The sequence below is a fragment of the Pyrus communis genome, chromosome 3 (genome assembly GCF_041283825.1).
Source record: "Pyrus communis isolate YQ-2024b chromosome 3, ASM4128382v1, whole genome shotgun sequence".
NCBI lineage: Eukaryota > Viridiplantae > Streptophyta > Magnoliopsida > Rosales > Rosaceae > Pyrus > Pyrus communis.
The window spans coordinates 22,742,998-22,769,592 of NC_142567.1; the positions used below are offsets into that span (position 1 = coordinate 22,742,998).

At 35.4% G+C, this 26,595-nt stretch overlaps 4 protein-coding genes across 6 annotated transcripts; 3 read left to right on the plus strand and 1 right to left on the minus strand.

The window, feature by feature from the left end:
• Positions 1 to 703: 703 nt before the first annotated feature.
• On the plus strand, positions 704 to 3,945 carry LOC137714301 (FBD-associated F-box protein At4g10400-like). 3 transcript variants are annotated; one of them, XM_088691361.1, is made up of 4 exons: positions 704 to 852; positions 1,836 to 2,699; positions 3,194 to 3,322; positions 3,416 to 3,945. In XM_088691361.1, the coding sequence occupies exons 2-4, from the start codon at positions 2,136 to 2,138 to the stop codon at positions 3,698 to 3,700; spliced, it is 978 nt and encodes a 325-aa protein (XP_088547487.1). In that variant the 5' UTR covers positions 704 to 852; positions 1,836 to 2,135; the 3' UTR covers positions 3,701 to 3,945. The 3 variants fall into 3 exon arrangements, with proteins under 3 accessions (XP_088547487.1, XP_088547489.1, XP_088547486.1); XM_088691363.1 differs by having other exon boundaries at positions 710 to 852; positions 3,194 to 3,335; positions 3,416 to 3,569; XM_088691360.1 differs by having other exon boundaries at positions 710 to 852; positions 3,194 to 3,945.
• A 7,669-nt stretch (positions 3,946 to 11,614) lies between these two features.
• On the plus strand, positions 11,615 to 12,924 carry LOC137714300 (putative FBD-associated F-box protein At1g32375). The gene is made up of 3 exons (XM_088690388.1): positions 11,615 to 11,701; positions 12,206 to 12,334; positions 12,426 to 12,924. The coding sequence occupies exons 1-3, from the start codon at positions 11,615 to 11,617 to the stop codon at positions 12,696 to 12,698; spliced, it is 489 nt and encodes a 162-aa protein (XP_088546514.1). The 3' UTR covers positions 12,699 to 12,924.
• A 2,276-nt stretch (positions 12,925 to 15,200) lies between these two features.
• Positions 15,201 to 16,176, plus strand: LOC137714298 (E3 ubiquitin-protein ligase RSL1-like). Its single transcript, XM_088690389.1, has 3 exons — positions 15,201 to 15,847; positions 15,964 to 15,997; positions 16,075 to 16,176. Exons 1-3 carry the CDS (start codon positions 15,201 to 15,203, stop codon positions 16,174 to 16,176), a joined length of 783 nt encoding a protein of 260 aa, XP_088546515.1.
• A 2,042-nt stretch (positions 16,177 to 18,218) lies between these two features.
• LOC137715410 (uncharacterized) lies at positions 18,219 to 22,356 on the minus strand. The gene is made up of 6 exons (XM_068454734.2): positions 21,661 to 22,356; positions 20,875 to 21,072; positions 20,540 to 20,779; positions 19,874 to 20,091; positions 19,184 to 19,444; positions 18,219 to 18,736 (listed from the first exon to the last, which is right to left on the minus strand). The coding sequence occupies exons 1-6, from the start codon at positions 22,100 to 22,102 to the stop codon at positions 18,458 to 18,460; spliced, it is 1,638 nt and encodes a 545-aa protein (XP_068310835.2). The 5' UTR covers positions 22,103 to 22,356; the 3' UTR covers positions 18,219 to 18,457.
• Positions 22,357 to 26,595: the final 4,239 nt, after the last annotated feature.

The following is a 26,595-nucleotide window of genomic DNA, read 5'->3' on the forward strand; positions in this document are numbered from 1 at the left end:
TCTACGTTTGTTCACCATCAATCATTTTTGGTCATTTTGTGAAATTTATCTGTTAAATAAGGATAAAATGATAAAAATACCCTCAATTTTTGTCACATCATTTTAGCCTATCATTTATTAAATTGAGTGTATTTTTGTCATTTTGAGTTTATTTCACATTTATATTTCACGGAATGACCAAAATAATTGATGGTAAATAAACTCAAAGATCAGTTTTATCGATTTCAAATCATAAGAATCCAAATGAGAAGTTATGCTAATCTCAAAAGATTATTTTAGATAAAAAAACTTTTTTTGGAGAACTAAAGTCCTTTTCGTTTGCTACCACAGTAACACTGTTACGATTTACAATTTTTTTTTTAACAAAAGGGCCAGTTTAAAATATAGTGACTCTATAAAGACCATGAGAAAAATTGCCTAGTTTATTTATGAAAGAAGTGTAAGAGCTCGTTTATATATATTTTTAAAATAACTAAAAGCGTTTTAGTAAAAATATTTTTGAAAATAATCCTTAATAAAAATACTAGTAAATTCTTAGAAAGCACTTAAAAGTGCTTCATGAAAGAAGCACATAATTAATGCTTCTTATACAAAGCATTTAAAATGTTTTTGAAACTCAAAAATATTTTATCTAAAAATATTTTTATTCATTTTAAAAAAGTATATCCAAACGATCATTGTAAGTTGTAACCGATAAATTTTTCCGAGACGAGGAAACGGCATCGTTGCGCTTCTGGGGTTCTTATGTCTTAGCATTTCCTATCGTTTCTCGGCAGCCAAACAGCTTTTACTACTCACCAGCAGACCGGTGGCATAGCACTCTTATATTTTCCTGGGCCACTCACCTATCAGGTAATTTTCTTCCCAATTCGTTTGAGTTCCTTTTCTGTTTAAATTTTTTCTCGAGAAAGTTAAATTGTTGGCTGGATATCTGTCGAGATAAATTGATATTCATGGATTTTCTTGCCTTTTCCTTCAGTTTCTGTGTAACCAAACAGAGTTGAATTATGCGTTTTCTGTTTTTTTTTTTTAATTTTGTATTGAGAAAAGAAAAGGAAAAAAGATTTTGCAATTTCTCTGTTTCAGTTTAAAAACAAAAGAAAAATGAATAATTTGTATAAGCAAGTAGTGGAATAGTTGAGAATACCGGATTAAGGTAAAACTGAGAATTCTCGAATAATCTCACAAACTTCAGAAAACGTTATTCTTCTTCAGAAGGAGGGTGGGTTTTATAAGATTACTCATTTGGGAACTGCTTTTAAATGTCTGGAAGTGCTTTGAGAGATTGAGGTTCAAAGCCGGTTTCAGTCAGTTCAAAGCACGCTACAAATGAGCAATAATACGAAATAAATAAAATCAAACCTTTGTCCACGAGACATGGAAACCTAAACCAAAACAAGTCCCTACAACACAACAAAATATTTTTCCCACTAGGTGGGGTCGGTTGTGGGGATGCAACACGAGGATTTCCTGGAGGTCCTTTTGCCCAAACTCGTTTAACTTCGGAGTTCGAATGGGATCCGGTGCATGTGAGTTGGTATGATCACATCTCAAGGATTCGACGTCCTATAGGAGTGCCGGCTGTTGATTACCTAACGCCCTTCCCCTCCTCCTTTATCCGGGCTTGGGACCAGCATTGTAAAATAAACTTACACAAGCGGAGTTAAACTAAAACAAGTCCCTACTTAAATATTATCTCTAAAATACTTTCCAATGCCCTGGTGGATAGGGCTTTCTATTTATCGCACTGCATCCAGGTTCAAACCCCCTTAGTTTAAATGAAAATAGTAATATCGCTTGTAATCAAATGAATATTTTGTGTAAAAAATGATCAGGTTACAAATGGGTACGGTGTCGAAGCATCAAGCAGGAGTAAAAGATAGGATCGGTGAATTACCAGAGGCCAGTTTCCTTCCTTCCAACAACATGTGCTGTGAGGACCACCGTTTTGTCCAAGAGATGGAAGAACAGATGGACTTCCCTCGCTACCAATCTAGACTTCGATGACAGAAGAGAATTTAATACTAATGAACCAGGTTGCTACAATTCAAATCGTTTTATGAATTTTGTTGACTGCATTTTTCTTGCGTGACTCATTAGACATTAACAAGTTCCGTCTTGCAATATCCGAATCCATGGATTTCTCTTGTATTGATGCTTGGATTTGCATTGCCGTTATGTGCAATGTTATTGAACTTGATCTTGATCTTTCAGATGAAAGTGGTAGAGTTCTTGATTTTGAGATGCCTCAAAGCCTTTTTAAGAGCAAAACACTTTCGATTTTGAGAGTGTCTTCAAATATTATTTCCTACTATCCTCCTACATCAGGGTGTTTCCCTAGTCTCCAGTTCCTTCACATTAGTGCTGATAATCCTTGTAAGGAGTCAATAGAAAAGCTCTTTTCTTGTTGCCCTGTACTTGAATATTTGAGTATACATCTATCTGTTGGCCCCGGTTTCATCCACAAGATTAATATCTCTGCACCTCAACTGAAAACATTGCAAATATCTTTGGATGAAGACAATGAGAACAAGAACTACTTTTATATTAATGCCCCACAGCTTGATAATCTCAATCTCAAGGGGCGTGATTTGTCAAATTATTTTTTGGAGAATGCAAAATCCGGAAGCAATGCCAGTTTTTCTTTCAAATACCTTTCCAGAGTCAAGTATCTCTCTCTTTCGGCATATTCTTTGGACGTAAGTACACTGACTCTTGCTTTTACATTATCTTCGGTAGAGAATCTTTAAGAGGGAAGAAACACATCCCATACATCTCTCAATTTTCATTCGTCTTAACCTGTTTCTTATTATCCTTCTCTGTTCTTCATGTTAAATTCCCTAAATTATGCTCATCAGCGTTCGGCACTTATCACGCCTCATCATAACCCTCGTTTAATACATGGACCTAATTTTTGTTTAATTTCTTTTTTTTTTTTCTCTTAATTTTTATCGTTTGATTTTGGTACACTACCTTTCCTTGTTTCATTGGTTTGTATGAACATTGGACTTTGCCCCTTTGAGTAAACACCTGAATTATCACCGTATTGGATTGAATTATTCCCCATTCTTATAATTAACACTTGCCGTTCATCATGTGGTTATTATATTTGGGTTAATATATTATGCATAAGGAAAAGTTCAATTTTTGCATGATGTTCTGTTTGATTAATACTTTTGGTTCTTTCACCAAGGCCCGGTATCTCCCTGTTTTGGTTAACTTGACCAAATTGAAGCTGGTCCTTCATGAGTGTAAGTACTGGGAATTGCTAGCAGAGTTGCTCCTCAGAGCACCGAATCTGGAAGATCTTGCCTTGGAAGATGTAAGTAAAATCGGTATTCACTTATTCTATGCTCCACCAACATGCAGCAGCTCATCAAGTCAATTCTCGTTCCATTCATTCTTTTGTTGTCAGGAAACCTATTCTGAGGAAGAATATTCAGAGGTACGGGAGTCGCCAAAGTTTCTGCGTAATTGTTTATCTTCGCATCTCAAGACTATCTCCATTACGGGATTCAAGGGAAGGCCGATTGAGAGGGAAGCGGCTAAGTACATGTTGAGGAATGGTCATCTTTTAAATAAGATGACAATTTACACACATAGACGCCTTTTCTGCAAGAAAGAAGAATTATTGAAGGAGTTTTTGATGTTTCATAGGGCAATGACTTGTCAAGTTGAGTTTATTGAGATGAAAGTTTAGTTCACTACAAGGATTTGAGTTCAATGCGTGTTTTGACGTGGAGTTTGTAAAAAACATATTGGCAGTGGCGGGCAACCTATGTCCAATCTGTTTGTGTTGGATTCAAGGATCGAATCTCTTTAGATTCGTTAACTCTAGTGAGATTTGATTGATATGCCCTGTGCAGAAAGGGACACTGTTGTAGAACCCGCATTTTTGTCTATTTCAATGAATAGAACCGTCTAATTTATATGTTTTCTCTCAAATATCATTCTTGCAAAAGATCTCAAAATCATAACCATTTACGCATGTAGTTAATGGTGGTCGTTTTAGTGTTCGTAAAACACGATTGTGTTATTTCTCTTTATTTGTAAATGAGAGATTTTAGATTTCAATTTCGACAGCGAGGAGTTCACTACCAATAACGTTCCTTGCAGGTTTGGTAAGACGCGATTGAATGCACAAGCATAGCTTTGTTCTACCAATTTTATGTGAAAAAAAAAAAAACCAAGGAGGGTCACGGATGCTCGGCACTTAACACTATTGTGTAGTAGGTGTAGAAATATAGCTCAAATTTTCCGAAAATAAGAAATAAAAGATCATGGGCAAATTGTCAATGAATAAAAGTCCAAGGGGCCAATCGGCAGATTCCTCAAAGTAAAAGGGTCCATAGCGTTCTCTAGATTTTACTATCGTTTCTTAGCAACCAAGGACAATTTTACTGTGCAGCAAAAAATAATCCGAAAATTTTTAGAACTGATACAAAGAATTTTACCCATAAGTGCCGAGAATGCTTTTATTAAATTGGTTAGGTCCACATTTGTTTCATGCGCAATCTAACTTTCAAGAAGACATGAGTTGTTGACTACGACTTCTCTAAACTTCAAGAAGACATGAGTTGTTGACTACGACTTCTCTAAACTCCACTACCTATGTGAAAGAGATCAAACAAGGGAATTAAATATATGATTAATAACTCAATCCCTATCTTCAAGCTTTCCTAGTGAAGAACAACTTAATCAAGTAAGGAATCAAAATCAAATCCAATCAAGGATTCTACGAGATAATTTCGGGATATTATTAATTAAAGAACCCACTCTACACCAAACTGCGACACATCCCTCAGGACCCTCACCCCATTGCCGGCCTTCTGCTCTATAAATAACCCATTCTACACAAACTCTGGTAAGCTTTTGCTACCCAATTAAGTCATAAACTAAAACTGATTTATCCATCGGAGCTCCATTAGGTACAAATTCATTTTGATGAATTCATCTTAACAAATTCGTCAAAACTGACGACGATGGATTTTTTGCTACCACATTTAAAACTCAGAGTAACTTTTATTTTTCTTAGCCACTTATCAGGTAATTGTCTTCCCAACTTTCTTTGGTTTCCTTACGTTCTGTTTGTTGCCTAGAATGTGAATCCAATAGAAAATAGGGTAACTTGTTTGTATGGATTTTTGTAGCAGTAACAATCTGTATTGGTAATTTGTTTATTTCCATGAAGAAAGTAGCTAAATCATCTGTTATTTTTTATTTTCAAGAAATCTGCAACAAGACTAATCCTAATTACAATTTACAAGACTAACCAATAACGTTATGTTGATGGTAATTATTTACTGATCTTTTGTGTTGGATTAAAGATTCAACTCTCTTTGGTTTGTTTACTCCAGGGAGTTTGCAGAATGGGGTTGTGGTTTGTCGATTTGCAAGAGCCACTCGGTATGTTTGGGCAAGGGACTTCCAAATTCCAAATTCTAAAGTATTGATACGGAGTTAATAAGTAACGGATTACAAAGTGTTAGATCAAAGAGATTTAGATACGACATTGCAAAATTGTAATAGTGTGTCTGACATTGTAATGTTTTCAAAATGAGGTATGAAAGTGAAAATATACTTAAAGGGTTTAAAATGTAATTGCACCTGGTTTTAACAAAAAATAGACAAAAGTTGACAGTACATTGCTCTAAATCACAAACTTCAGGCGGTTATTAGTAAAAAAAAAAAAAAAAAATTCCACATGTAGTATTTGCGCACACAGGTAAAAGATCATATGGTAAATGTGCAAAATTGTTTACCCCTACATTTGGTTAAAGAAATTTAAGTTATAAAAAAATTCTAAAATTACGAAATTTGAAATTTGAAATGATGGAATTTTTATTTTTATTTTTCAATTGTGATTTTCTTATTTGCTTAGGCTTAAGAAACAATGGAATTTAAGTTCAAAATTTATGGGAATCTAGTCCTTAATTTTTATATTTATATATGTTGTAAATGTGGTTAGCCCCCCATAACGATATTCGATTAATCCATGAGTGTGAAAAACACCAAAGCATGGGTTAGTGGGTTTTGATTCATGCTAGCTCATCCACTTGTGTATAAAACCAACACAAGCAAAACACAACACAATAGAGAAATGTAAATTATACCAAGGCTAGAGAGAAGAGAGAAAAATAGTTAGAGTTATCTTTACTTTTCTATTATTTTAGATAATGAAATAAACTAGTGATACTGTTCTCGAGGGTGTAGACACACTCGTTGAACCTCGTAAATATCAGTTCTATTTTCCTAAGGTTCTCAAAATGAGGACTTATGAGGACCAAATGCATATTAGCCATAAAATTATATTAATCTAGATAAAATATTTGAAATATTTGACAACTTAATAAAACAAAACCAACTTAAAATTCATGATCCATTAGAAAACCGCATTTTCTTGTTTTGCTTTAATTAAGTTATAAAATATTTTAAGTCTTTGGAGATAAACTAATATAATATGTGGTTAATATGCTTTTAGTCTCAATGGTCCTCAAAATGAAGACTTTAGAAAAAAAGGATTTCCTAAATATTTTGCCTTATTTACTTTATATGCCACTATACATATATCAACTATTATACAACACGTTATCAGCACGATAAACTCTTGTGTTAGTGAAAGAACAACACCATGGATCCTTTGAAGCACTCTCTGCCTCTCACAACTCTCAGTTGAAATCTCACAGATAAGAAAATGTTCTTATTTTATCTTCATAACTCAATATCACTAATTTTCTTGATTGTAAAAATAACACAAACATAAAGAATGAAGATGGTGGTGCAACACCAACTTTAAAAAAATAAGCCATAACATTCAATGATAAAGAAGTAAAGGGTAGAAGAAAAAAGGGAAAATAAGATTGAGAAAAAAAAAATGAGGGTAACGATTGTCCGCTAGGCCAGACAAATGAGTCATGTTTGTCGTGTTCGTTGTGCAACACCTCTTATCTTAACAGGTCGTGTTGTGTCACACTCATTATCTGAACGGGTTCTTAATAGTTCGGGGTCACTTTACCCGTTCAAATTAATAGATAAAATGACCCTACCAGTTTAAACCATTAAGAAAAAAAATATTAAAAATTTGCACATAACATTTTGTGTAATATCCCACATCGCCCAGGGGAGTGATCCTTAAATGTATATTTCCCATCTCTACCTAGCACGAGGCCTTTTGGGAGCTCACTGGCTTCGGGTTCCGTAGGAACTCCGAAGTTAAGCGAGAAGGGGGCTAGAGCAATCCCATGATAGGTGACCCACTGGGAAGTTGCTTGTGAGTTCCCAAAAACAAAACCGTGAGGGATTGGTAAGCCCAAAGCGGACAATATTGTGCTACGGTGGTGGAGCTGGCCCGGGAAGTGATCCGCCCCGGGCCGGGATGTGACATTTTGTCACATAAATATTTCTTCCAAAACATAAAAGCACATTTGTGGTTAAGTACTACATATGCCAAAATAAGAGTCTAATAAAAAAGTATCAATACACTGCTACAAAATATCAAATATGCAAAGATATGCAAGATGAAGTTTTTCATTTCAAGGTTGTGGAACCTTTCTCAAAACTTAAAACATTGCCAATTACACTCAAAGCTAGCCTTGACCAAAAAAAAAATATGAAACTCAAAGCTTGCATGTTGTTCCTTTTACAAATCCTTCAATTTTCTTCGTTCATCGTAGATAAATGGTACTGAAACTTTGGTTTCATCTATTGTTTTCAAAAGTTATATTGATAATGTTTTCAGTAAGGCTTTTCACATCAGAACTCTTTTCCGCATAAATTAAGTATAGAAAAACCAAACATTATAAACCATTCAAATTATAAGAAGTTTACAAAAAAATAATTATGAAAAAGAAATAAAACAACAGTACTATATCACATAAAAATATATTAGGTTTTGTGAAATTGCGATTGAGAATTAGGTTTTGTGTTTGTACTGCTGATTGATGTTGTAATTGGAATTCATACTTCAATAGTAGGGATTTAACCTCACAAATGTGAGATTAAATCCTAAGTGCTCTTAATTATGGTAATTTTTTTCTTGCTATAAAATTATTAAATTAATATTTTTGTTATCATGTTTCAGGTTACCAGCGTGTATACTTGGACCAACCCGTTATATTAACGGGTTCTTATACGGTTACCGATAACAGACTGATTCATTATCGCGTCGACCTGAAACCTGTTAATTTAGTATCGTTTCAAGTCAAGTTAATTGGTCGTTGCTAGAGCTACTGTCTTGTGAGAAGAAAGAAAAATGAGAGAATTTCCTACTCTTTGTTTTTGTTTTATTATATATATTAAAGACTATTATATATATATATATATATGAATAGTGCAGCACTTTTGCCTTTATAAAGAACTTGGTTGCTGAAAAAATCAGCAGCAGCTCCTGCTACTAACAAATCACATATGGACACGTGTTCAATTTGTGATTAAAAAATCAATTACTTGGACATGTGTTCATTTGTGATTGGTTAGCAGCAGGAGCTACTACTGGTTTTTGAGCAGCGAAGTTCTATTCTTCTTATAATACTAGTCATTATCTTTTAAGTTTTGAAGTTTATGTGAATTATGTTAGATTAAAGCACTTGTCACAAGTTTTATTAGTGAGTGGAATTATTGACTTTACAATGATTTATTATTGTACCACATTTTGTTATAATGAGTATATACTAGAACATGAAGTTCCTTGATCCTAATTACATAAAAAGATCAAACTCCAAATTTCTTCATCAAAATTATAACCTGAAGTTTTTTTTTTTTTTTTTTTAGGATCAATTGGCAGAGCAACAATTCCTTAACTTAATTAAATTACAAAAATGCCTATGTCTACATTTTATTAAATAAGGAACAAAAGCTCCTTGATTCATATGAATGAAGACCAAAAGTTCCTCAATCTATGTACAATTAAGCATGGCCATGAATTCCAAAAAATGAACATAAAAACTAATAATGAGATATCAGGAGCAAATTACGAGTACAAATGTATAATTACAGTGGTGAAATTATCGCATGCAATGATTTATTTATTGTACTACATTTTGTTATGATGGGTATATACCGTACATGAAGTTCATTGATTCTTATCATATAAAAAAGTTGGACTTGAAGTTCCTTGATCAAAATTAAGACCTGAAGTTTTTTTTTTTTTTTTTCTAAATCAATTGAGAGAGTAACAATTTCTCAACTTAATTAAACAAGTGCCTCAGTCCACATACTATTAAATGAGGGCTAGAAGTTCTTTGATTCATGTGAACAAGAATAAAAAGTTCCTACAATTAAGTGTGGCCATGAATTCCAAAAAATGAACATAAAGGCTAATAATGTAGATCTCAGGAGAAAATTACGAGTAAATATGTATAATGTTTTGATATGTAGTTTAAAATATAAAAAATTATTTATAGTGGAATTATCATCATTTGCAATGATTTATTTATTGTAGTACACTTTTTTATGATAAGTATATAACGATATGTGAAGTTCCTTGATCTTCATCTTGTAAAAAGATCGAACTCGAAGTTCCTTGATCAAAATTAAAACCTAAATTTTTTTTTTTTTGAATCAATTGAGAGAGCGACAATTCCTCAACTTAATTAAATGACGACCATAAGTGCCTTAGTCCACATACTATTAAATGAAGGCTAGAGGTTCCTTAGTTTATGTACAACTAGGTATGGGCATGAATAAAAAAAATATGAACATAAAGGTTCTAATAATGTAGATCTGGAGATTTAAATTCAAGTAAATATGTACAATGTTTTAACTTGAAGTTCAAAATATAAATAATGTTAATAACTTGAAGTTCTAATAGTTTGTGTAGACATGTTTATAGCAATGAATTTATTATCATACCTCACTTTCCTCCTTTTGGGAATAAGAAAATAGTAAACTTTAGTCTTAAGCATGGAATACCTTTCATGGGTTCTAAATGCCAAAGAATTCATATATTTAAGCGGATGATATTAGGAGAGACCCCAAAGGATGGTTTGAGGCCCCCAATCCCTGATTGTGTACTTTGATCGTGACTTAAAAGCTCATTTGTACATTTTAGTCGGAACCGGAAGTTTCCATGGTTTCTTGTATCTAATAAACCGAACGAGAAGTTTCATGCATGTATACTAAATAAATAGATAAATAAATAAATAAGGAAATTGTTATTGGCACTCCAAAAATTTCATTTTACACTCCAAATTTTCTATATTTGGAAAGAAAAATACACTTGTAAGGAGTATAGAATGAGATTTTTGAAGTTTCAATAACACTTCCCATAAATAAAATAGGAGCTTTTACGAAAGTTGATCTAGGTGAAGCCCTATAACTTGGCAAAACTCCAGGAGGGGGAAACACTGTGGTCTTTCAAAATCTAGCCACGAACCTTTGACGGTCATTTCGAATTCCTACAGCTAGTCGAACTTTCTTCTCATATTCGTCGAATAATTAATTACAAGTATGTGCAATTCTCTATTTTCTTATTCCTCGAGTAATTCGTCTTGTTTTTTGCTTTTCAAGTTCTTTTAGGCTTTTTTTTTTAAAATAAAAACTTACTAATATGTTGAAAGAACAATGAGAAGACCAATGCGTCCTTCAATTTAACAGATATATGGATGCTATCAAACGGCAGGGTTTAATTATTGATACATGCTGCTTTTAATCTTCCAAGGCTTAATTAATGAAACCGCTTAGGAAACGGGTAGAACAACTCTCATAAAAGGCGTGCATAAACTAGAAAGGTACACACTTGGTGTTCTCCATTTCTTTGTGGAATTTTCCCATCGTTTCTCAGGAACCAAACACAATTTTACCTTACTACTCACTGCCCGTATTGTATTTTCCTGGATCATTTTTCTGGTATTTTATTTTCCAGTATTGTATTTTATTAAGTTCTTGTTTTTTTCAATAAAATTTATAGTTATTCGGGTTTTTTTTTCTCTAATTTATTTTAAGATAAATGGGCATTTCATGCATTTTCCTTTAGATTTTCTGTAATTTTTGTTGTTGAGACATAATTTTCTTACGAAACATTAATACATCATATAATTTTCTTGCTTCTTCTGTTTCTATTCACCATTAGAAAACAGATCTTTATTTTCCAACCCCTATTCAATTTTTTTTTAATAGGTTACCACATTATCATATATTTATATTCAATATATAATTACTGCTGGTTTTTCAATGTTTTACTCAAATTTTCCAATTGGCCGAGTTACAAAAGTTACTCCCCGCAATCTTCTCTATGTATTTTATTTGGGTGTTCACCAACAATTGAGTGACAAAATGGCCAATTAGGGGACCAAACTATAAGAAATATTTTTAAGATGGCGAATGAAGAACATTTGCTCATATAGGAGAGTTTTTATTAATTTTCTATTAGTTTATTGGTCAATTATTTTTGTGGTTTGACCTATATTTTAAAGTTTGGAGAAAAATATTAGTTAATGGGTTTGTAAGTGATGGAGAAGAGGCTGATTTTGAGATGCCTCAAAGCCTTTATAAGAGCAAAACACTTGCGATTTTGAGAGTGTCTTCAAATGTTATTTCCTACGATCCTCCTACATCAGGGTGTTTCCCTAGTCTCAAGTTCCTTCATGTTAATGCTGATAATCCTTATGAGGAGTCAATGGAAAAGCTCTTTTCTTGTTGCCCTGTACTTGAAAATTTGAGTATACATCTATCTGTTGGCACTGATGTCGTCCACAAGATTAATGTCTCTTTCGGCACATTCTTTGGATGTAAGTACAACACTTTTGCTTTTATTCTAGCTTCGGCAGAGAAGATTATTTAAGGGAAGAGACGCATCTCATGCATCTCTCAATTTTCATTTGTCTTAAACTGTTTCTTGTTATTCTTCTCTGATCTTCATGTTAAATTCCTTAAATTATGCTCATCAGCATTCAGCACTCATCATGCCTCATCATAACTGTATTACTGATCTATTTTTTGATTAATTTCATTATTTTCTCTCTTAAATTTTATTGTTTGGTTTTGGTAAGCTACCTTGTTTCATTGGTTTATATGAATATTAGACTTTGCCCCCTTGAATACTCACCTGAATTTTCACCGTATTCCGTTGAATTATTCCCCATTCTTAGAATTAACACTTGACATTCATCATGTGGTTCTTATATTTGGATTAATATTATATGTTTAAGGAAACTTTCAATGTTTGCATGATGTTCTGTTTGATTAATATTTTGTATCTTTCATCAAGGTCCGGTATCTCCCTTTTTTCGTTAACTTGACCAAATTGAAGTTGGTTCTTCATGAGTGTAAGTACTGGAAATTGTTAGTGGGGCTGCTCTACAGAGCACGGAATCTGGAAGATCTTGCATTGGAAGTTGTAAGTAAAATCTATGCACTTGTTCTACGCTCAACCAACATGCAGCAGCTCATAAAGTCAATTCTCATTTCATTTATTCTTTTGTTGTCAGGAAACTTATTCTGAGGAAGAATATTCAGAGGTATGGGAGCCGCCAAAGTTTCTGCCTATTTGTTTGTCTTCGCATCTCAAGACTATCTCCATTACCGGATTCAAGGGATGGCCGGTTGAGAGGGAAGCAGCAAAGTATTTGTTGAGGAATGGCCATCTTTTGAATAAGATGACAATTTATACACATAGACACCTTATCTGCAAGAAAGAGGAATTATTGAAGGAGTTTTTGATGTTTCATAGGGCAATGACTTGTCAAGTTGAGTTTATTTAGATGGAAGTGTAGGATTATGCTGTGGAGTTTGTAAAAGCATATTGGCAGGCAACCTATTTCCAATCTTTTTGCGTTCGATTTAAGAGTTGAATCTCTTTAGATTTGTTTGACTAGTGAGATTTGATTAATCCTGGTGATATGCCTATGCAGAAGGGGACACTGTAGAACCCACATTTTATTCTACTTCAATGAATAGAACCATCTAATCTTTATGTCTTCTCTCAAATATCATGCTATTTATGTTCAGAATGAATGTTTTGTCATTTAACTATGACTTGAAATACTATGTTCGTCTATTTTCTTGTTACAACTAGATGTTGTAGTGATTTTGAATGTCTCTAGGTTTGACAGTGCCTACATTCTAATGGTATTTCTGTTTACTTTATATTTGAATCTCAACAATAGCGAGTTTGCAACTAATTCATTCCCCATCCCCTTAATGTAAATATATCGTTGTATAAAAAAAAATTCTTAGAAGGACAGGAGACGACCAAACGTTGCATCCATGTTCGGTAAGACGCGAATGAATGCACAAACATAGCTTTCGCCAACCAATATATATTACGCATACGGAAACTTTAAATTTCTGCATGAGTTTGTTTGATCAATACTTGTTTCTTTCACCAAGGCTTGGCATCTTCCCGCTTTTGGTAATCTGACGCAGTTCAAGCTTGTTCTTTGTGATTTCAACGACTGGGATTTGCTGGCAGTGCTTAAATCTTTTACTGTCAGGATACCAAATACAATAAGAAGTTTCCAAAGCTTCATTGGAACCAACCAACGAACGTGCCTACGTGTTTGTTGTCACACCTCAAGACTCTGTCCATAAAGGGACTCAAGGGACGGCGGGTTGATATGGAGGTGGCAAAGTATTTGTTACACAACGGTTGTCTTTTAAGTAAGATGACAATATATGCAGATAGAAGTGTTTGTTACCAGAAGGAGTTATACAAGAAAATTTTGATGTTTCATAGGACAAGTAGGACTTGTCAGGTTGAGTTTATAGAGAAGAAAGCTTCAAAAGTTGTTGTTTAGGATTTACTGGATTTGGGTTTAACTCTGTTTATTTACTAAGATTTGATGGTAATTATTTGCTTATCTTTTGTGTTGGATTAATGACTGAACTCTTTCTTTAGTTTTGTTTACTCCAGAGAGTTTGGTTATGTTTGGACAAGGGACTTTCAAATTCCTAAATTCTAAAGTATTTGATACAAAGTTAATAAGTAATAGATTACAAAATGTTAGATCAAAGAGATTAAAAATGCAGTTCACTAGCATTACAAAGATATGTGGGAGATATTTTCAAATCTCTACTTAGAAGGTGTCATTTATGGATCCTTCTTAGATACCTTTTAATAATGCAGTTCTATTCCCTTATGTCAAGGGAGAAGACACCTTGGTGCACAAGGCTTGTGTCGTGGATAGTTGGATACGACATTGCAAATAAATTATAATCGTGTATATGACATTGTATTATTTTAAAAATAAGGTATGAAAGTAGAAAATACTTAAAAGGGTTTAAAATGTAATTGCGCTATAAACATAAGATACCGTAATGTACCATTCTACATGTTATATATAATAAAGGTGGATAACAAATCGATATGTCCCACTTCGTATTAATAGAAAACAAATCCATGTATTATCAATTACATCAAATAAAGGTTTCTTCATGCTCTTCTTTTGCGGCTAACTTTATCATCGTTGAATATAATGTTATAATATGAGCATAAGTCTAGCTATATTTCCGCTAAATGTTTGAGTTCAAATCGGTTTGGAACAGTCTTATGTATAAAGGATTACAAGTTATAATTCGCATTGAATTGGGTAGCGTATAAATTGGTTTTTACCACATATTTTGTAATCCATATAATAAGAGACATTCGTATATTGATATAATTATATATACTAGTATTTGCCTACACACTTTGTGTGTATGAACACATTGTTTTAGAAAATGAGAAGGGGAGAGAGAGAACGTGGGTGGAATGGGAGGTTTTTGTTTTTGGTTTTATTTATTTATTTATTTATTTTTAATAGTGAAGGTATTTTAACATCACTTGTAGGTGAGGTTTCAATAAAAAATAATAAAATTTGGACATATGAAATTATATTATTGCCCATCATTTTTTTGTGTGATAGAAGACTAATTTGTCTTTTCACCCTATTTTGGTTGACAAAGAGGGATCAAGATCCTTTCTTGAGCAAATGGTGAGGATCCTCCTGACCAAGCCCATCGAGCCGTTAAAATTTTATCCAATGGCTATAATTATTATAACTTTTAGAGGGTCCCCTGTTTGTAGTCCTTAGATAAAATTTCAACGGCCTGATGGGCTTGGTCAGGAGGATCCTCACCTTTTGTTTAGGAGAGAATCCTGATCCAACAAAGAGAGTTTCATTAATTAGTAGAGATAAAGATGGCCCTTAAACCCTTACATAATTCTCTTGTTATCCTCTTGCTTTTCGCCGCTTTAGTACTCCTAAAGACGACCCTCTACGACAATGGAAAAGAGCAGTCCCGTAAGCCATGCAAGACAAGTAACTCAAGTTGGGGAGTCTTCCAACTCCAAGAAAGTCGACGGTGATCAGAAGGATTTTGTTTGTGAGATATGCGTCGAGTCCAAGGCTGCATCCGAGTCGTTTGGCATTAAAAGTTGCAGGCATTCATTTTGTACGGACTGCATGATCAAATACGTGTGCTCCAAGCTTCAAGAGAACGTCACAACCATCGGTTGCCCTAATCCTGACTGTGCGTTGGGAACACTAGAGCCCGAGCACTGTCGTTCGATCCTACCCGCCAAGGTGTTTGAAAGGTGGGGTACTGCATTGTGTGAGGCTGTGATTCCTGCCTCTCAAAAGTTTTACTGTCCCTTCAAGAATTGCTCCCTAATGTTAATTATTGATAATGACGAGAACGAGGTTGTGAGACAATCGGAGTGCCCTAATTGTAAGAGATGCTTCTGTGCGCAATGTCTGGCTCCTTGGCACGTTGGGATCGACTGCGCTGAGTTTCAGAAATTGAATAAGGATGAGAGGGAAGCTGAAGCTATCATGCTGAGGAACCTCGTTAACAAGAAAAATTGGAGGAGATGTCCCAACTGTAGGTTCTATGTGGAACGAACGGAGGGTTGCAATCTCATGGTGTGCAGGTCAGTTTTGTACTAGCTTTTTGTCTAGTGGCTCTTAAAATTACTCCATACAGTACCGTTTCAAACTTTTTATTACAGTGGCCTATCAATTTCTATTTACAGTGGATTGATTGCAGGTGCGGAAGTCATTTCTGCTACAGATGCGGTAAAGTTTGTTTGGAATGCAGGTGTGGAGTTAAAGCTTGTTGCATTCCTCTGCTGTCCTGTTTGTGTTGTTTGCGTTGGAGGCGCCGGCGGTGAGACGGTTTATTCCTCCAGTAGAGGCAAAACAAGCAGATCCGCCTCCATTGCTTGTAATATTGGCAGCTTTGACAGCCCACCTCAGCTGACACTTGACATGTTCTACAGTCTTTGGTTATTAGGATACTTGAGTTTTTTATTGTTCTTTTTGGATGAATGCATGAGCGAGTTTTTTAGAGTGCCAAAAGTTGTTTGAGCCAACACAAATTTGGGTTCGAGCTTGTTGGAATTTTACATACTTCTTGTCAATGTTGAACATGTTTAAAGTCATCGATCAAGTTCAACCTCCCACTGTTTACATACTTTTTTTCTGATCAGTGCAGGTGTGTTTGTACTGCATCTAGCTAGTAATGTTCAGTGATTTTGCCTCATTTCCAACAATGGCTTTGTTGTGGTCTTGCTTGAGATGACACCACGTATGTCTCAAGATAGGTCCGTAGCGTCATACGCCATCTTTGTGATAGATTTGTTCTGGTGGTACTTATGCTTCTACGATAGTGCTTGTGTTTGTGGTAACCATTTAGGGGATTATCTATTACGTTTGTTTGTGCAAATGATCTCCATATTAACTAATAGATTGCTCACTAGAGAAAATATACAAATGTTGCCGATTCACGGGGCGGGCAGGGGGGCGTTGCCATAGCCGGTGACTCCTCAAGGGCAAAAAAAGTGTCTCACAGGCTTTCATACGTCTTTCGAGGCCAATACGCTTAGGTCGTTCTTTCGTTTGAAGGGCCCTCGAAGCCTTTCAAAGTTTGTTACTAGAGGCATTGATCTTCATCAGAGTTTTTCAGATTTGGTCCATGGTAAGGGTAGCTTCGCCAACGGGAGTGTCGTCGTGTCTTGGAGCGACAGAGACGCATTGGTGTTGGTCTGAGGTAGACATGATTGTGGTAGAGTGATTTGGTCAGGGTAATATGAGTTCACCATTAATGAAACTGAAAGCACCAATTGTTGGAACTAAATTCACGCACCATTGTATGTGGAGGAGATGCACAAACTCGACCACATGTAAAAGACTAAGTGATCGTAAGATCACCTGGGCACCAGTGGGGTATCGGCCAAAGGCTTTCTGAAAGTCAAGTTAATAAGCAATTTATGGGACTTAAATAGTAGGTAAGAGAATAAAGTATGCGATAATTGTGTTATCAGAGATAAATCTTAGAAAGGAGTATTTATACTAGTCGAAAGAGACTCCTTTTACTATATAGAATTTGTATCAAAACAATGAGAATACAAAAAGATATCACGAAGTAGATATTGCATCCTATAAAAAGTGTGATTACTTACCGCACGACAATCCCTAGATTGTAGAAATCTTCAAGAATATAGAAAACTTGTCTGATCCCCAATCGGATTAGTTTCCGTATACTAACATGCTTGTCTTAAAGTCACTTCCCATTTCCTAATTCCTTGAGAAAACAAAATGTGATGAAGAATGTTCAGATCTTCGATGGAACCAACCAGCGGGTCGTGCCTATTTGTTTGTTGTCACATCTCAAGACTATCTCCATGCAGGGATTCAAGGGACGCCGGGTTGAGATGGAAGTGGCTAAGTAGTTGTTAGAGAATGGTAATCTTTTAAACAGGATGGTACTTTATGCCTGTGAATTGGAGCGGAGCTGGTGCAAGAAAGAGGAGTTATACAAAGAGTTTTTGATGTTCCATCGGGCGAGGACTTGTAGAGTTGAGTTTATCGATATGTAAATTTAGGTCTTACAAGTTCAATGTTTGGTTTTAGAATGATTAATTCATGATTATGTTATCAAACTTGTAAAAGAATTGCAGTTGGTTGTGTTTGATTTGAGTGATCAAATCTCTTCAGCTTCGGTATCTCTACGAAAATTTGATTAATATATCGCAGCATGCGCTTGTCTATTACGGTATTCACTCATACGTTTTAGTTCGGACATTAATTCATTTGAAATAGAAAGTAGAATTAATGAACACAATGTTAATCTAAACCACATGGAGGGGTTGGTAAAAGAAAAACCTACATAACCAAAGCGCACGCTGCTCTAGCCAACTTGGGGTGATAAGCTCTCGGTTTGACATTTGGGCGATGTATTGAAACGATGTGTAAAACAGAGCAGTTCGGAGGCACAGATTGAATGAAAATTTGCGCAAGTGATTGAAAATCAGAACGATACGATTTCTTTGTATATTTTTGTTGTTCGCCAAAACTTCCTCCAAAAGTCAATACTGCACCTGATAACATCCAAAACTCCGAGCAACAGAATTAACATGATGCTTTAACTATTCTTTCTTTTCGTTTATTTTTGGCTTTCTTTGATTTTTTTTTCACTCTACGAGTAACGTAGTGACCCTATGATATATACATTGTACCTCTTTAAAGTTAAACTGGAACAATCATGTCTCGTCTGGTGCCGGAACAGAATCGCCACACGTTTCCTCTTCTTCCTGCTCTTCAGTATCACCTTCAAGAGGACTTTGATCTACTTGCGTTGTGAAGTTCAGTGGCCCCTGTGGTGTTCCAAAGAGTGCGGTGAATATCTGTCTGTGGCATTCATCACAAAAGTAGATGTAAGTGAAATGGCCCTCGTATGGGAGCTTATGCACTGCAGCTCCTGGTAAAATCCGGTGCACGAAGTCAGTCATCGATGGCGGGACCACCTTATCATCCATCCCCTGTCAAACAGTGGAGAAAATGGCCATGATTAATACTTGATTTAACAGGAAATTTATACATCGGATAAGAAATACTAAAGGCCCCTGTATAATTTTGACCAAAGCCATCCAATGGCCGGAGATTCGTTGTGGTTACAAGCAAACAACTATCACCAGCAATCTGTATACGAATATGTTACGGCATACACTAGTTTCTGAACCTAAGAACAATCTCACATTCTTCTAGTAAAATTCATCTCTTGACGAACTCCAAAAAATTGTCGTGTAAACTTTTTGTATTAGCATGAGCGAAAGCACCTCAGTGAGAGCAATCCCTGTCAAATGACTGATCTCATTGCTATCTAGGAGTCTACTCAACATATTACCAGTCTTCTATCAAAATTTTCCAAGTCCATAGCAGTAAAACAATCGAAAAACAAACATGTAAATGACGGAGATGCTTCAGACCTGCCATATGTGTATTGGGCCAAGGAAGCCAATTAATTCCTCCTGAGAAGTGAGCATGGCCTTGAGCCAATTGAGCCAATTGAGCACGCCTTTCCCCCGTTCTTTCTTCTGCAATTTGAGGTCTGCAAGGCTGAAACCCCAATTTGACACTTGTAAAACAGCTTCCTCCACAAAGGGTTTTGCATTTCCCTGCCTAATTGATTCTTCCACATCCCTTTGCCAGAATTCTTCGTAGATTGGGTCTTCCATTAGAGCTTTATCCTGGAGAAACTCAGCATAAAGTTTTGAATAAGAATCCATACAGGTAAGATAATAATCTTACTTTGGCCTTTCGTTTATTCTAAAAGTAACACACAGACAAAATGGGAGCCCAATTACCAAATTAAAGTGGAATGGAAGCCAAACCTTCTAAAAATTCTCGAAGCATCATATTCCAGGTCTACCACAAATTAATTTTGAGACAATTTGGAAAATCAACTAAAGATGATGCTTTGCTACAGGTTTAGGATATACAAATCAAACATGAAACTCTTTCGGCATCGTTAGAAGAGAAGAACTCTACAGGCCAATTATGTGTCCACATACCTAGTTACATATGCAGCTTATGCGTTTATGTGGAAGTTAAAAATTTAGTTGCCAAATTTGTCAATGTTTCAACAAGTAAACAAAATGATGAACAACGATCCTCACCCTCTTTCCCAGAGACAGTGACAGCCATCTATCAATTTGTCCATGCTTTCCAGATAAGAAGCTTCTGTGATAGAAGTAAGAAAGAAACCTAGGAAACCTCCTAGCCAAAAAGTACATAAATTTTCTGCTTCGCGTCCACTTCTCCCAGGTTCTGCGCCTCTCTTCCCTATTCATGATTGAGTCATACGGATTAACCATTGGAGCAAACATGGCTGCACCTGCGAGTTAGACCGGTAGGGATCATAAGAAAATGCTTTTGAATAGAATACATTAGAGATCCAAATTTCCGCAAAACATGTTACTCATCCCAGTTACATGAATATTGATTTGATCAAAGACTTGTCATACATTAGAAATTAGCTTTATCCCATATCAGGCTATGATATTATAATGCTTGTTATGAAAATCTAGCAACATCTCACCCACGTAAATGTAGAAATCTTCAGGCTTATATCTTGCATGAAAATCAGAAATTTCAGACTACATGGCAAAACTCAAGGTCATTGCTAGAATGAATAGCACTCGAGGCTGGCCGCACACATATTCCTCTGTGGCAATGCCACTTGAAATACAGTGACAGCTTCGAATTTGTGCCCATATTCTTCATCGTTGACATACACTTGAAATTTTTTACATGGAAATATCATATAGAAGAGACATTAATACCTGCAAGTCTATCAGGAATGTATCTGAGCGCTGCCCAAGCATGCATACCTCCGCTCGAGTATCCCACAACCCAAAACTTGTCATTCACACCAACAGCATCAGCTAAGAGCAACATATCGATTGCAGAAGATTCAAGGTTTCTGTCGGGGTGAGGATCACTCTCTCCAAAACCAGGAAGATCATATGTCAATAAGCGAACGCCAAACTCTTCCAACAGGGAAGCCTTGATTCCAGGTATTCCTAATGTTCAAAACAATGACACAAAACTAAGAAATTGCACAATGTGCATTAACAGAGAGGTTATCTGTTTGCTTTCAACATCCAAAATGTGCAACCTGCGAGGCGGGACGAAAGGAAAGAAGGTGGAGCAATGATTGAAAACCTAGCTCTGTCAGCCGGAACGCCTTGCTCCTTGTATGCTATGAATCTACCATCTGGAAGCATTACGCGGGCAGCACTCGGAGGATGAATGTATATCTTCTTTACTTCCGAGGCAGGACTGGAAGGAGTGGTTTCGGTATTCACATACACCACTGGAAATTTGAAAATCCGTGTCAGTAAATGCCCATTTGTTTTAAAGACCCAATTACAAATTCAAAAAAAAAAGCACCCCATGAATCAACCAATGTCAAATTTCAAATGTTGTAATGCGCTCCACAACAAATTTCTAGCACTGTGAAACCAAATATGTAGTAGGAAATTTTTCTCGGAAAATTTCCAGGATTTCCAGAATTTCTGTTTGGTTCTCGAGAAAGGATATCATGCAGATTTAGTAAGCTCCGTTGACGACTTGGTACGACTCCCTCGGGATCCGAAAATGAAATAAATTAAAATAGTGACATTTTCAAGTCATATTTCCTTCATTTTCTCAGAAACCAAACACAAGATAACATTTCACATTACAGGACAAAATCCCGAGTCAGAAAATTTTCCGGTTCATTTCATAAAAAAATTCGAATTAAATAGAAATTCAGAACTCATAGCAAGCATAACTTATCCAACAAAAGAATCTATTAGTCCTGAATTTTCTCAGCAACCAAACAGTGGATAAAAAGCCACGAAACTCGGTTTCCTCCTCCCCATCTTCTCGACAATCAAACACAACACACACACTCACGCACCTGCTAAAGCAAGAATCGTGACGGAGACAATCACCGACCAAGCATGGATAGGATTCTTATCCTCCGGCAGATACTCGTTCACGATTCCCAATTTCCCGCGAAGCTGCGTCATTCTCTTCCCCAAGAACGACTCCCTCACCTTCCCCAAGCTCCTGCCCAACACCGAGTCCCGATTCCCTAGGCTCTGCCGCACTATATCCCTGCATCCTTTCCCGAACTCCACTGCAATCTCCGCCGCCGCCTTCGAGAACTCCCGCACAAGTCCCCCCAGCGTCTCCGGCGGCACCGGCTCCCTCGCATTGGGCCACACGGCCGCACCGCCCGATGCGACGCCGTACGCTGCCCTTCCCACGCTGCTTCCGCCCCCGTTTACGAGATCATCGGGTCGCCACGGCCTGGGCCGGTCCGCGTAGAATTCGGGTCCAGTGTCCGGCGCCGACATTGGATCACACAGAACAACGAAGAAAAACGGAAGAAAAAAGATGGAGAGTTGAAAATTGAGAGAGTGGTTTTTTTATTTTTTTATTACATTGAGAAGAATAAAAAAAAGAATTCTGGAAAATAAAAAGGGAATAATGTGGGAGAAATTGAGCGTGGAAAGGTTGAAAACAGGTGTTGAAAAGTAGAGTGAGAAGATGAGAGTGGGTGGCTTTTTGGTTTCTTGCAGTTGCAGGGCAATTCCCTTTCTTGTTTTCCGGAACTTTCCTATTTTACTCTTGTTTTTATTTGCTTTTAACTATTGTTTTGACAATAGCGATTTTTCAATATATCCGAAACACACGTCATATGTTATTATAAACGTGAAATTTTTATTTTGAAATGTTTCTTTAATTATACAGTGACATTTAACGTATATATCCGTATTTCAAACACACCAAATGATAATCTTTTCATTCTAGAACTTTTCATTTTAGCTCTTGAGAATCATTAATCAAACATTTAAACCAAGTCTTAATTACATTTATTTTTGGCAAATTGTTTTTAAAATTTAGATATAAATAAACAGTTTTGATCATCTTGCTACGTTCAAAGTGCGAAGAAGAATCGAAATTATTAAACGTAAAGGGAATCTTGTTGGGCAATGGTATCCTTTCCATCTTGCAATTTGGGTCCGATTCTTTTTTTTTTTTGTTCGAATTAATTTCTGTAATATTTTTATTATTAGTTGCTTTTGGATTGCGTGGGATCTGGTGTCTTCCTGGGCCGTGAGGAATGGGTAATTCTAGTGGGGCCGGGAGTGAGCGTGAGGCTGAGATGGACGGTGGAGATCTGTCCTGACAGTGCGTCAGTGGAATAATAGTGGAAGTGGCGGTTGTTGGGTAGTAACGACCACCACCGCGTATTGTTGCATGCACGCACTCTCTTTCTCCTCGCGATCCTGATGATTTCCTTGCTTTCAGCGCCAGCGCTGGCCACGTCATCGGAACGAACTTTTTTGCTGTCATCCACAATGTTATAGGAAATAATTGAGTATTGATTCAAGTCACATCGGCAATCTAATTTAATGTTGAATTAGTCATTTACAATATTCGATTTAAGATATTTTACTTACAAGTTAAGAGAAATATTATCAGATAATAGTACTGAATAACTACTAAATTCTTTACCAACTAACTAAATAGCTGAACTTGTCACAATTTGTTTTAATCATCCGTTCATATAACTCTTATAAAAATTTACATTCGTAATAAAAGGTTTAAAATGATAAATTAAGACTGGAATCCTAACAGAGTTATCTAAACTAATCATTATTTCACATTCCTATAAATTTAAAGCTCCAATTAAATTAACAAGCAAATATTAATTCTTCAATTATCTCCATATTAAAATAGAGAAATGCTAAAAAAATTCTCAAAAGTAGGGCTTGAATCCTTATCATCTATGTTTTTTGTACAATACGAAATTAACGTTAAATTGTGAGTTGACATAAAATTCATGAAGAATCCCACTTTAAGAGAGTTTCCTTAACATTTTTCTAAAATAAAATATTAATTAATTTCTAACACATCCCGGCCCAGGCCCCCACCACATCCTGGGCTCGACTCCACCGTAGCACGATATTGTTCGCTTTGGGCCCTGATCATGCCCTCATCGTTTTGTTTATGGGAACTCACACGAGAACTTCCCAGTGGGTCACCCATTCTGGGATTGCTCTTGTGCGAACTCGCTTAACTTTGGAGTTCCGGAGTTCCGATGGAATCCGAAACTAGTGAGTTCCCAAAAAATCTCGTGCTAGGTAGAGATAAAAATATACATATAAGCCTTACATGATTCACTCACCTGGACAACGTGGGATGTTACAATTTCCCTAGAAATTTGACCATTTTTTTTTCTCTGGTGAGTTTAGTAACTTTAGTTTCTGGCTTGGGTTCAAATGATTACAATAGAGTGGTACCAAAAAGGAAAATTATCACGAAATAACAGAGAGTCAAGATATTTCGATATTTTTATTTGGTCAAAGAGTTATGTAGAATTCCGGCTATAATAGAAAAACAAGTTGCACAAATAAAAAATAAAAAAATAAAAAAAACCCGTAAGCAAGACATCATGGAAAAGATATGTTTGGAATCTACACTTACCAAATATTTGTACTATCATTTGTATCATCTATCTAATATAAGTAAAGTCCACACATATGTGTGTCTCATCTCTGCTAAAGAGATCATACAAATATATGATAAGAGTAATAATTTTTTATTTGAAAATGACATATTTATGTTCATGTTTATGACTGTTAAATTAACGAGTTGACCCTTTTTTTACTAAGATATATACATGGACCATAATATATTTGATAGTGTTTTCTTTAAATGAGATTTTGATGTGACGATGCAATGATAGTAATACTATGGCCGTTATATGAAGTCGAGTTCTAAAGAGGCCTTTCCACCAAATCCATTTAGATCCCGGACTAGGTGGATTTGATGAAAAGGAATCCGGAGAGAATCACTTTCCTTCTAAGGGCATCAACTATTCACCCAATTCATGTAAAACATAAGATATTAGTCCCTTATAAGTATAAATGATGTTCACGAGAGGCCAAATATGATCAAACGAACACCATTAACACAATATTCCATTTTTATATTTTGAAAAGAAAAGAAGACAAATTAATAAACCATGCAATCAATCGCCCATCATTATTTAACTCTAATAATCAAATCTCAAGGTAGAGAATGTGAATTATCATCCTCTTCCAATAAAAATAGATAGAGAATGGCATTAGTAGCAGGAAAATGTTAGGAGATTACATATTTAGACCATATTCACTTACCATCTGATGTGGTAAGTGATGTGTAGTTGTCACGTTAATTAATGAATTTATCTCATTAGATGTTAATGATATACATTACTTGTCACATAAGATGGTATCCCAATGTAGTAAATATAGTTTCCCTCACATTACTCTTAATAGTACCATAGTGCATCTTGTACAAAGAACTAAAATTCAATAGTACGACTTTTTACATGTAATGTCTATTTATGCATGTGCGGCTCACATGTAAAAGCAGCTTGTTAAAGTTATAAAAAGATATATTTCTACACACATCAAATTCTAATTATGGTCCTTGGTGCATCTTTGGGGCATAAATATATATATATATATATATATATATATATATATATATATATATATATATATATCAAACTTAACCCTTGGTTTAGCCAAAAAGACCAAGAACATATACAAACCAAATTACTCTTCTTTATTCCAAAAGACATGCTTGCCAATTGCTTAAGACAAACCTTCTCTTACCATGATCATTAATAAGTAATGAAATGTTAGAATATAATTATGATAACTTAATTTTTACAATGTGTGTAAACACTATATGTACATAATAATCAATATATTCCCTCTTTCTCCGAGACATATCTATACACACGTCACATTGTAATCAATAATCTTATGACATTTTTTAACCGATCTTATGTCGGTTAGGAAACAAAATAAAGAGTCTATTCTTTGGTACAATTTTGTGATGTGTTGTGTCCAATCAATCTTTATTTCGTTATCCTTCCCACCATATTTCTCTATGTTTGGATCGTTTGCATTGCTTTTGTGTTTTACATATTTTTTACCGATTGGTGGTTAGGCACTCCATGGCAACATTGCTTTCCCTTTCTAATTAAAATATTTTTCTTAGTCGTACTTATTACGTCTCTCGAAGTCAAATGGTCATTTAACTTAGGAGGCAGATTGTTTGCCATACTGTTTGGATGCTATTCTCATCCCTTCTTATTTTGTGTGGTCACGGTTAAGTCACATCAACATTTTATATTGATTCTTTTTATAGAGACAATAAGACAAAAAGCAATAGGAACATAAAATGTTGACGTGACTTAAGCGTGACCGTACAAATAGGAGGGGATAAGAAGGGCACCCAAACAGGAGGGCAGACAATCTGCCTCCTTAACTTAATGATAATATCATATGGATTAATTATTTTTTACCAAATTTACAAATTATATAATGTGTTATTAATATGATATTTGTGCGGAACACTCCTTTTCTCTTAGACAGGGTTGAAATTTCTGGCAAGATTTTTATTGAGGCCCATTTTAGCACCATATTCTTTGTACGTGTTTTACGTACTTTCTTCAAAAAAATACATTAATCAATACTTAAGTAATATTTAATAATCAACAACAACATCATCTAGTTTATAAAATTTGATCTAAATAGTTGGTCTTTCTCGTAGATCAATCTCAAACCGATCAATCACGAGACGCCACACATGCCCACAGAAGAGCCACTTAATTGGAAAAGGATCTTCACCGGATCCTTTTCCTAAGGATCCCGCGATCGTAACCGTTCATCGTATATCGTGCAGTCAGTTTTCGTTAGGTACTATTTATATTTAATTTTAAATTTTAAATTTTGAAATAATTTCTAACCGTATGATGTATGATGAACAGTCACGATCACGGAAT

Bases quoted from the DNA above. Each gene is read 5' to 3' on its own strand.
- LOC137714301 (XM_088691360.1), top strand. From the start codon at position 2,136: ATGGATTTCTCTTGTATTGATGCTTGGATTTGCATTGCCGTTATGTGC. The intron at 2,700-3,193 runs GTAAGTACACTG...TCTTTCACCAAG, and splicing joins TTTCGGCATATTCTTTGGAC to GCCCGGTATCTCCCTGTTTT.
- LOC137714300 (XM_088690388.1), top strand. From the start codon at position 11,615: ATGGAAAAGCTCTTTTCTTGTTGCCCTGTACTTGAAAATTTGAGTATA. The intron at 11,702-12,205 runs GTCTCTTTCGGC...TCTTTCATCAAG, and splicing joins ATGTCGTCCACAAGATTAAT to GTCCGGTATCTCCCTTTTTT. The intron at 12,335-12,425 runs GTAAGTAAAATC...TTTTGTTGTCAG, and splicing joins AAGATCTTGCATTGGAAGTT to GAAACTTATTCTGAGGAAGA.
- LOC137714298 (XM_088690389.1), top strand. From the start codon at position 15,201: ATGGAAAAGAGCAGTCCCGTAAGCCATGCAAGACAAGTAACTCAAGTT. The intron at 15,848-15,963 runs GTCAGTTTTGTA...GATTGATTGCAG, and splicing joins TGCAATCTCATGGTGTGCAG to GTGCGGAAGTCATTTCTGCT. The intron at 15,998-16,074 runs GTTTGTTTGGAA...TTTGCGTTGGAG, and splicing joins TCTGCTACAGATGCGGTAAA to GCGCCGGCGGTGAGACGGTT.
- LOC137715410 (XM_068454734.2), bottom strand. From the start codon at position 22,102: ATGTCGGCGCCGGACACTGGACCCGAATTCTACGCGGACCGGCCCAGG. The intron at 19,445-19,873 runs GTGAGGATCGTT...GAGTTTCTCCAG, and splicing joins CACTGTCTCTGGGAAAGAGG to GATAAAGCTCTAATGGAAGA. The intron at 18,737-19,183 runs GTCTGAAGCATC...ACTGTTTGACAG, and splicing joins GCCCAATACACATATGGCAG to GGGATGGATGATAAGGTGGT.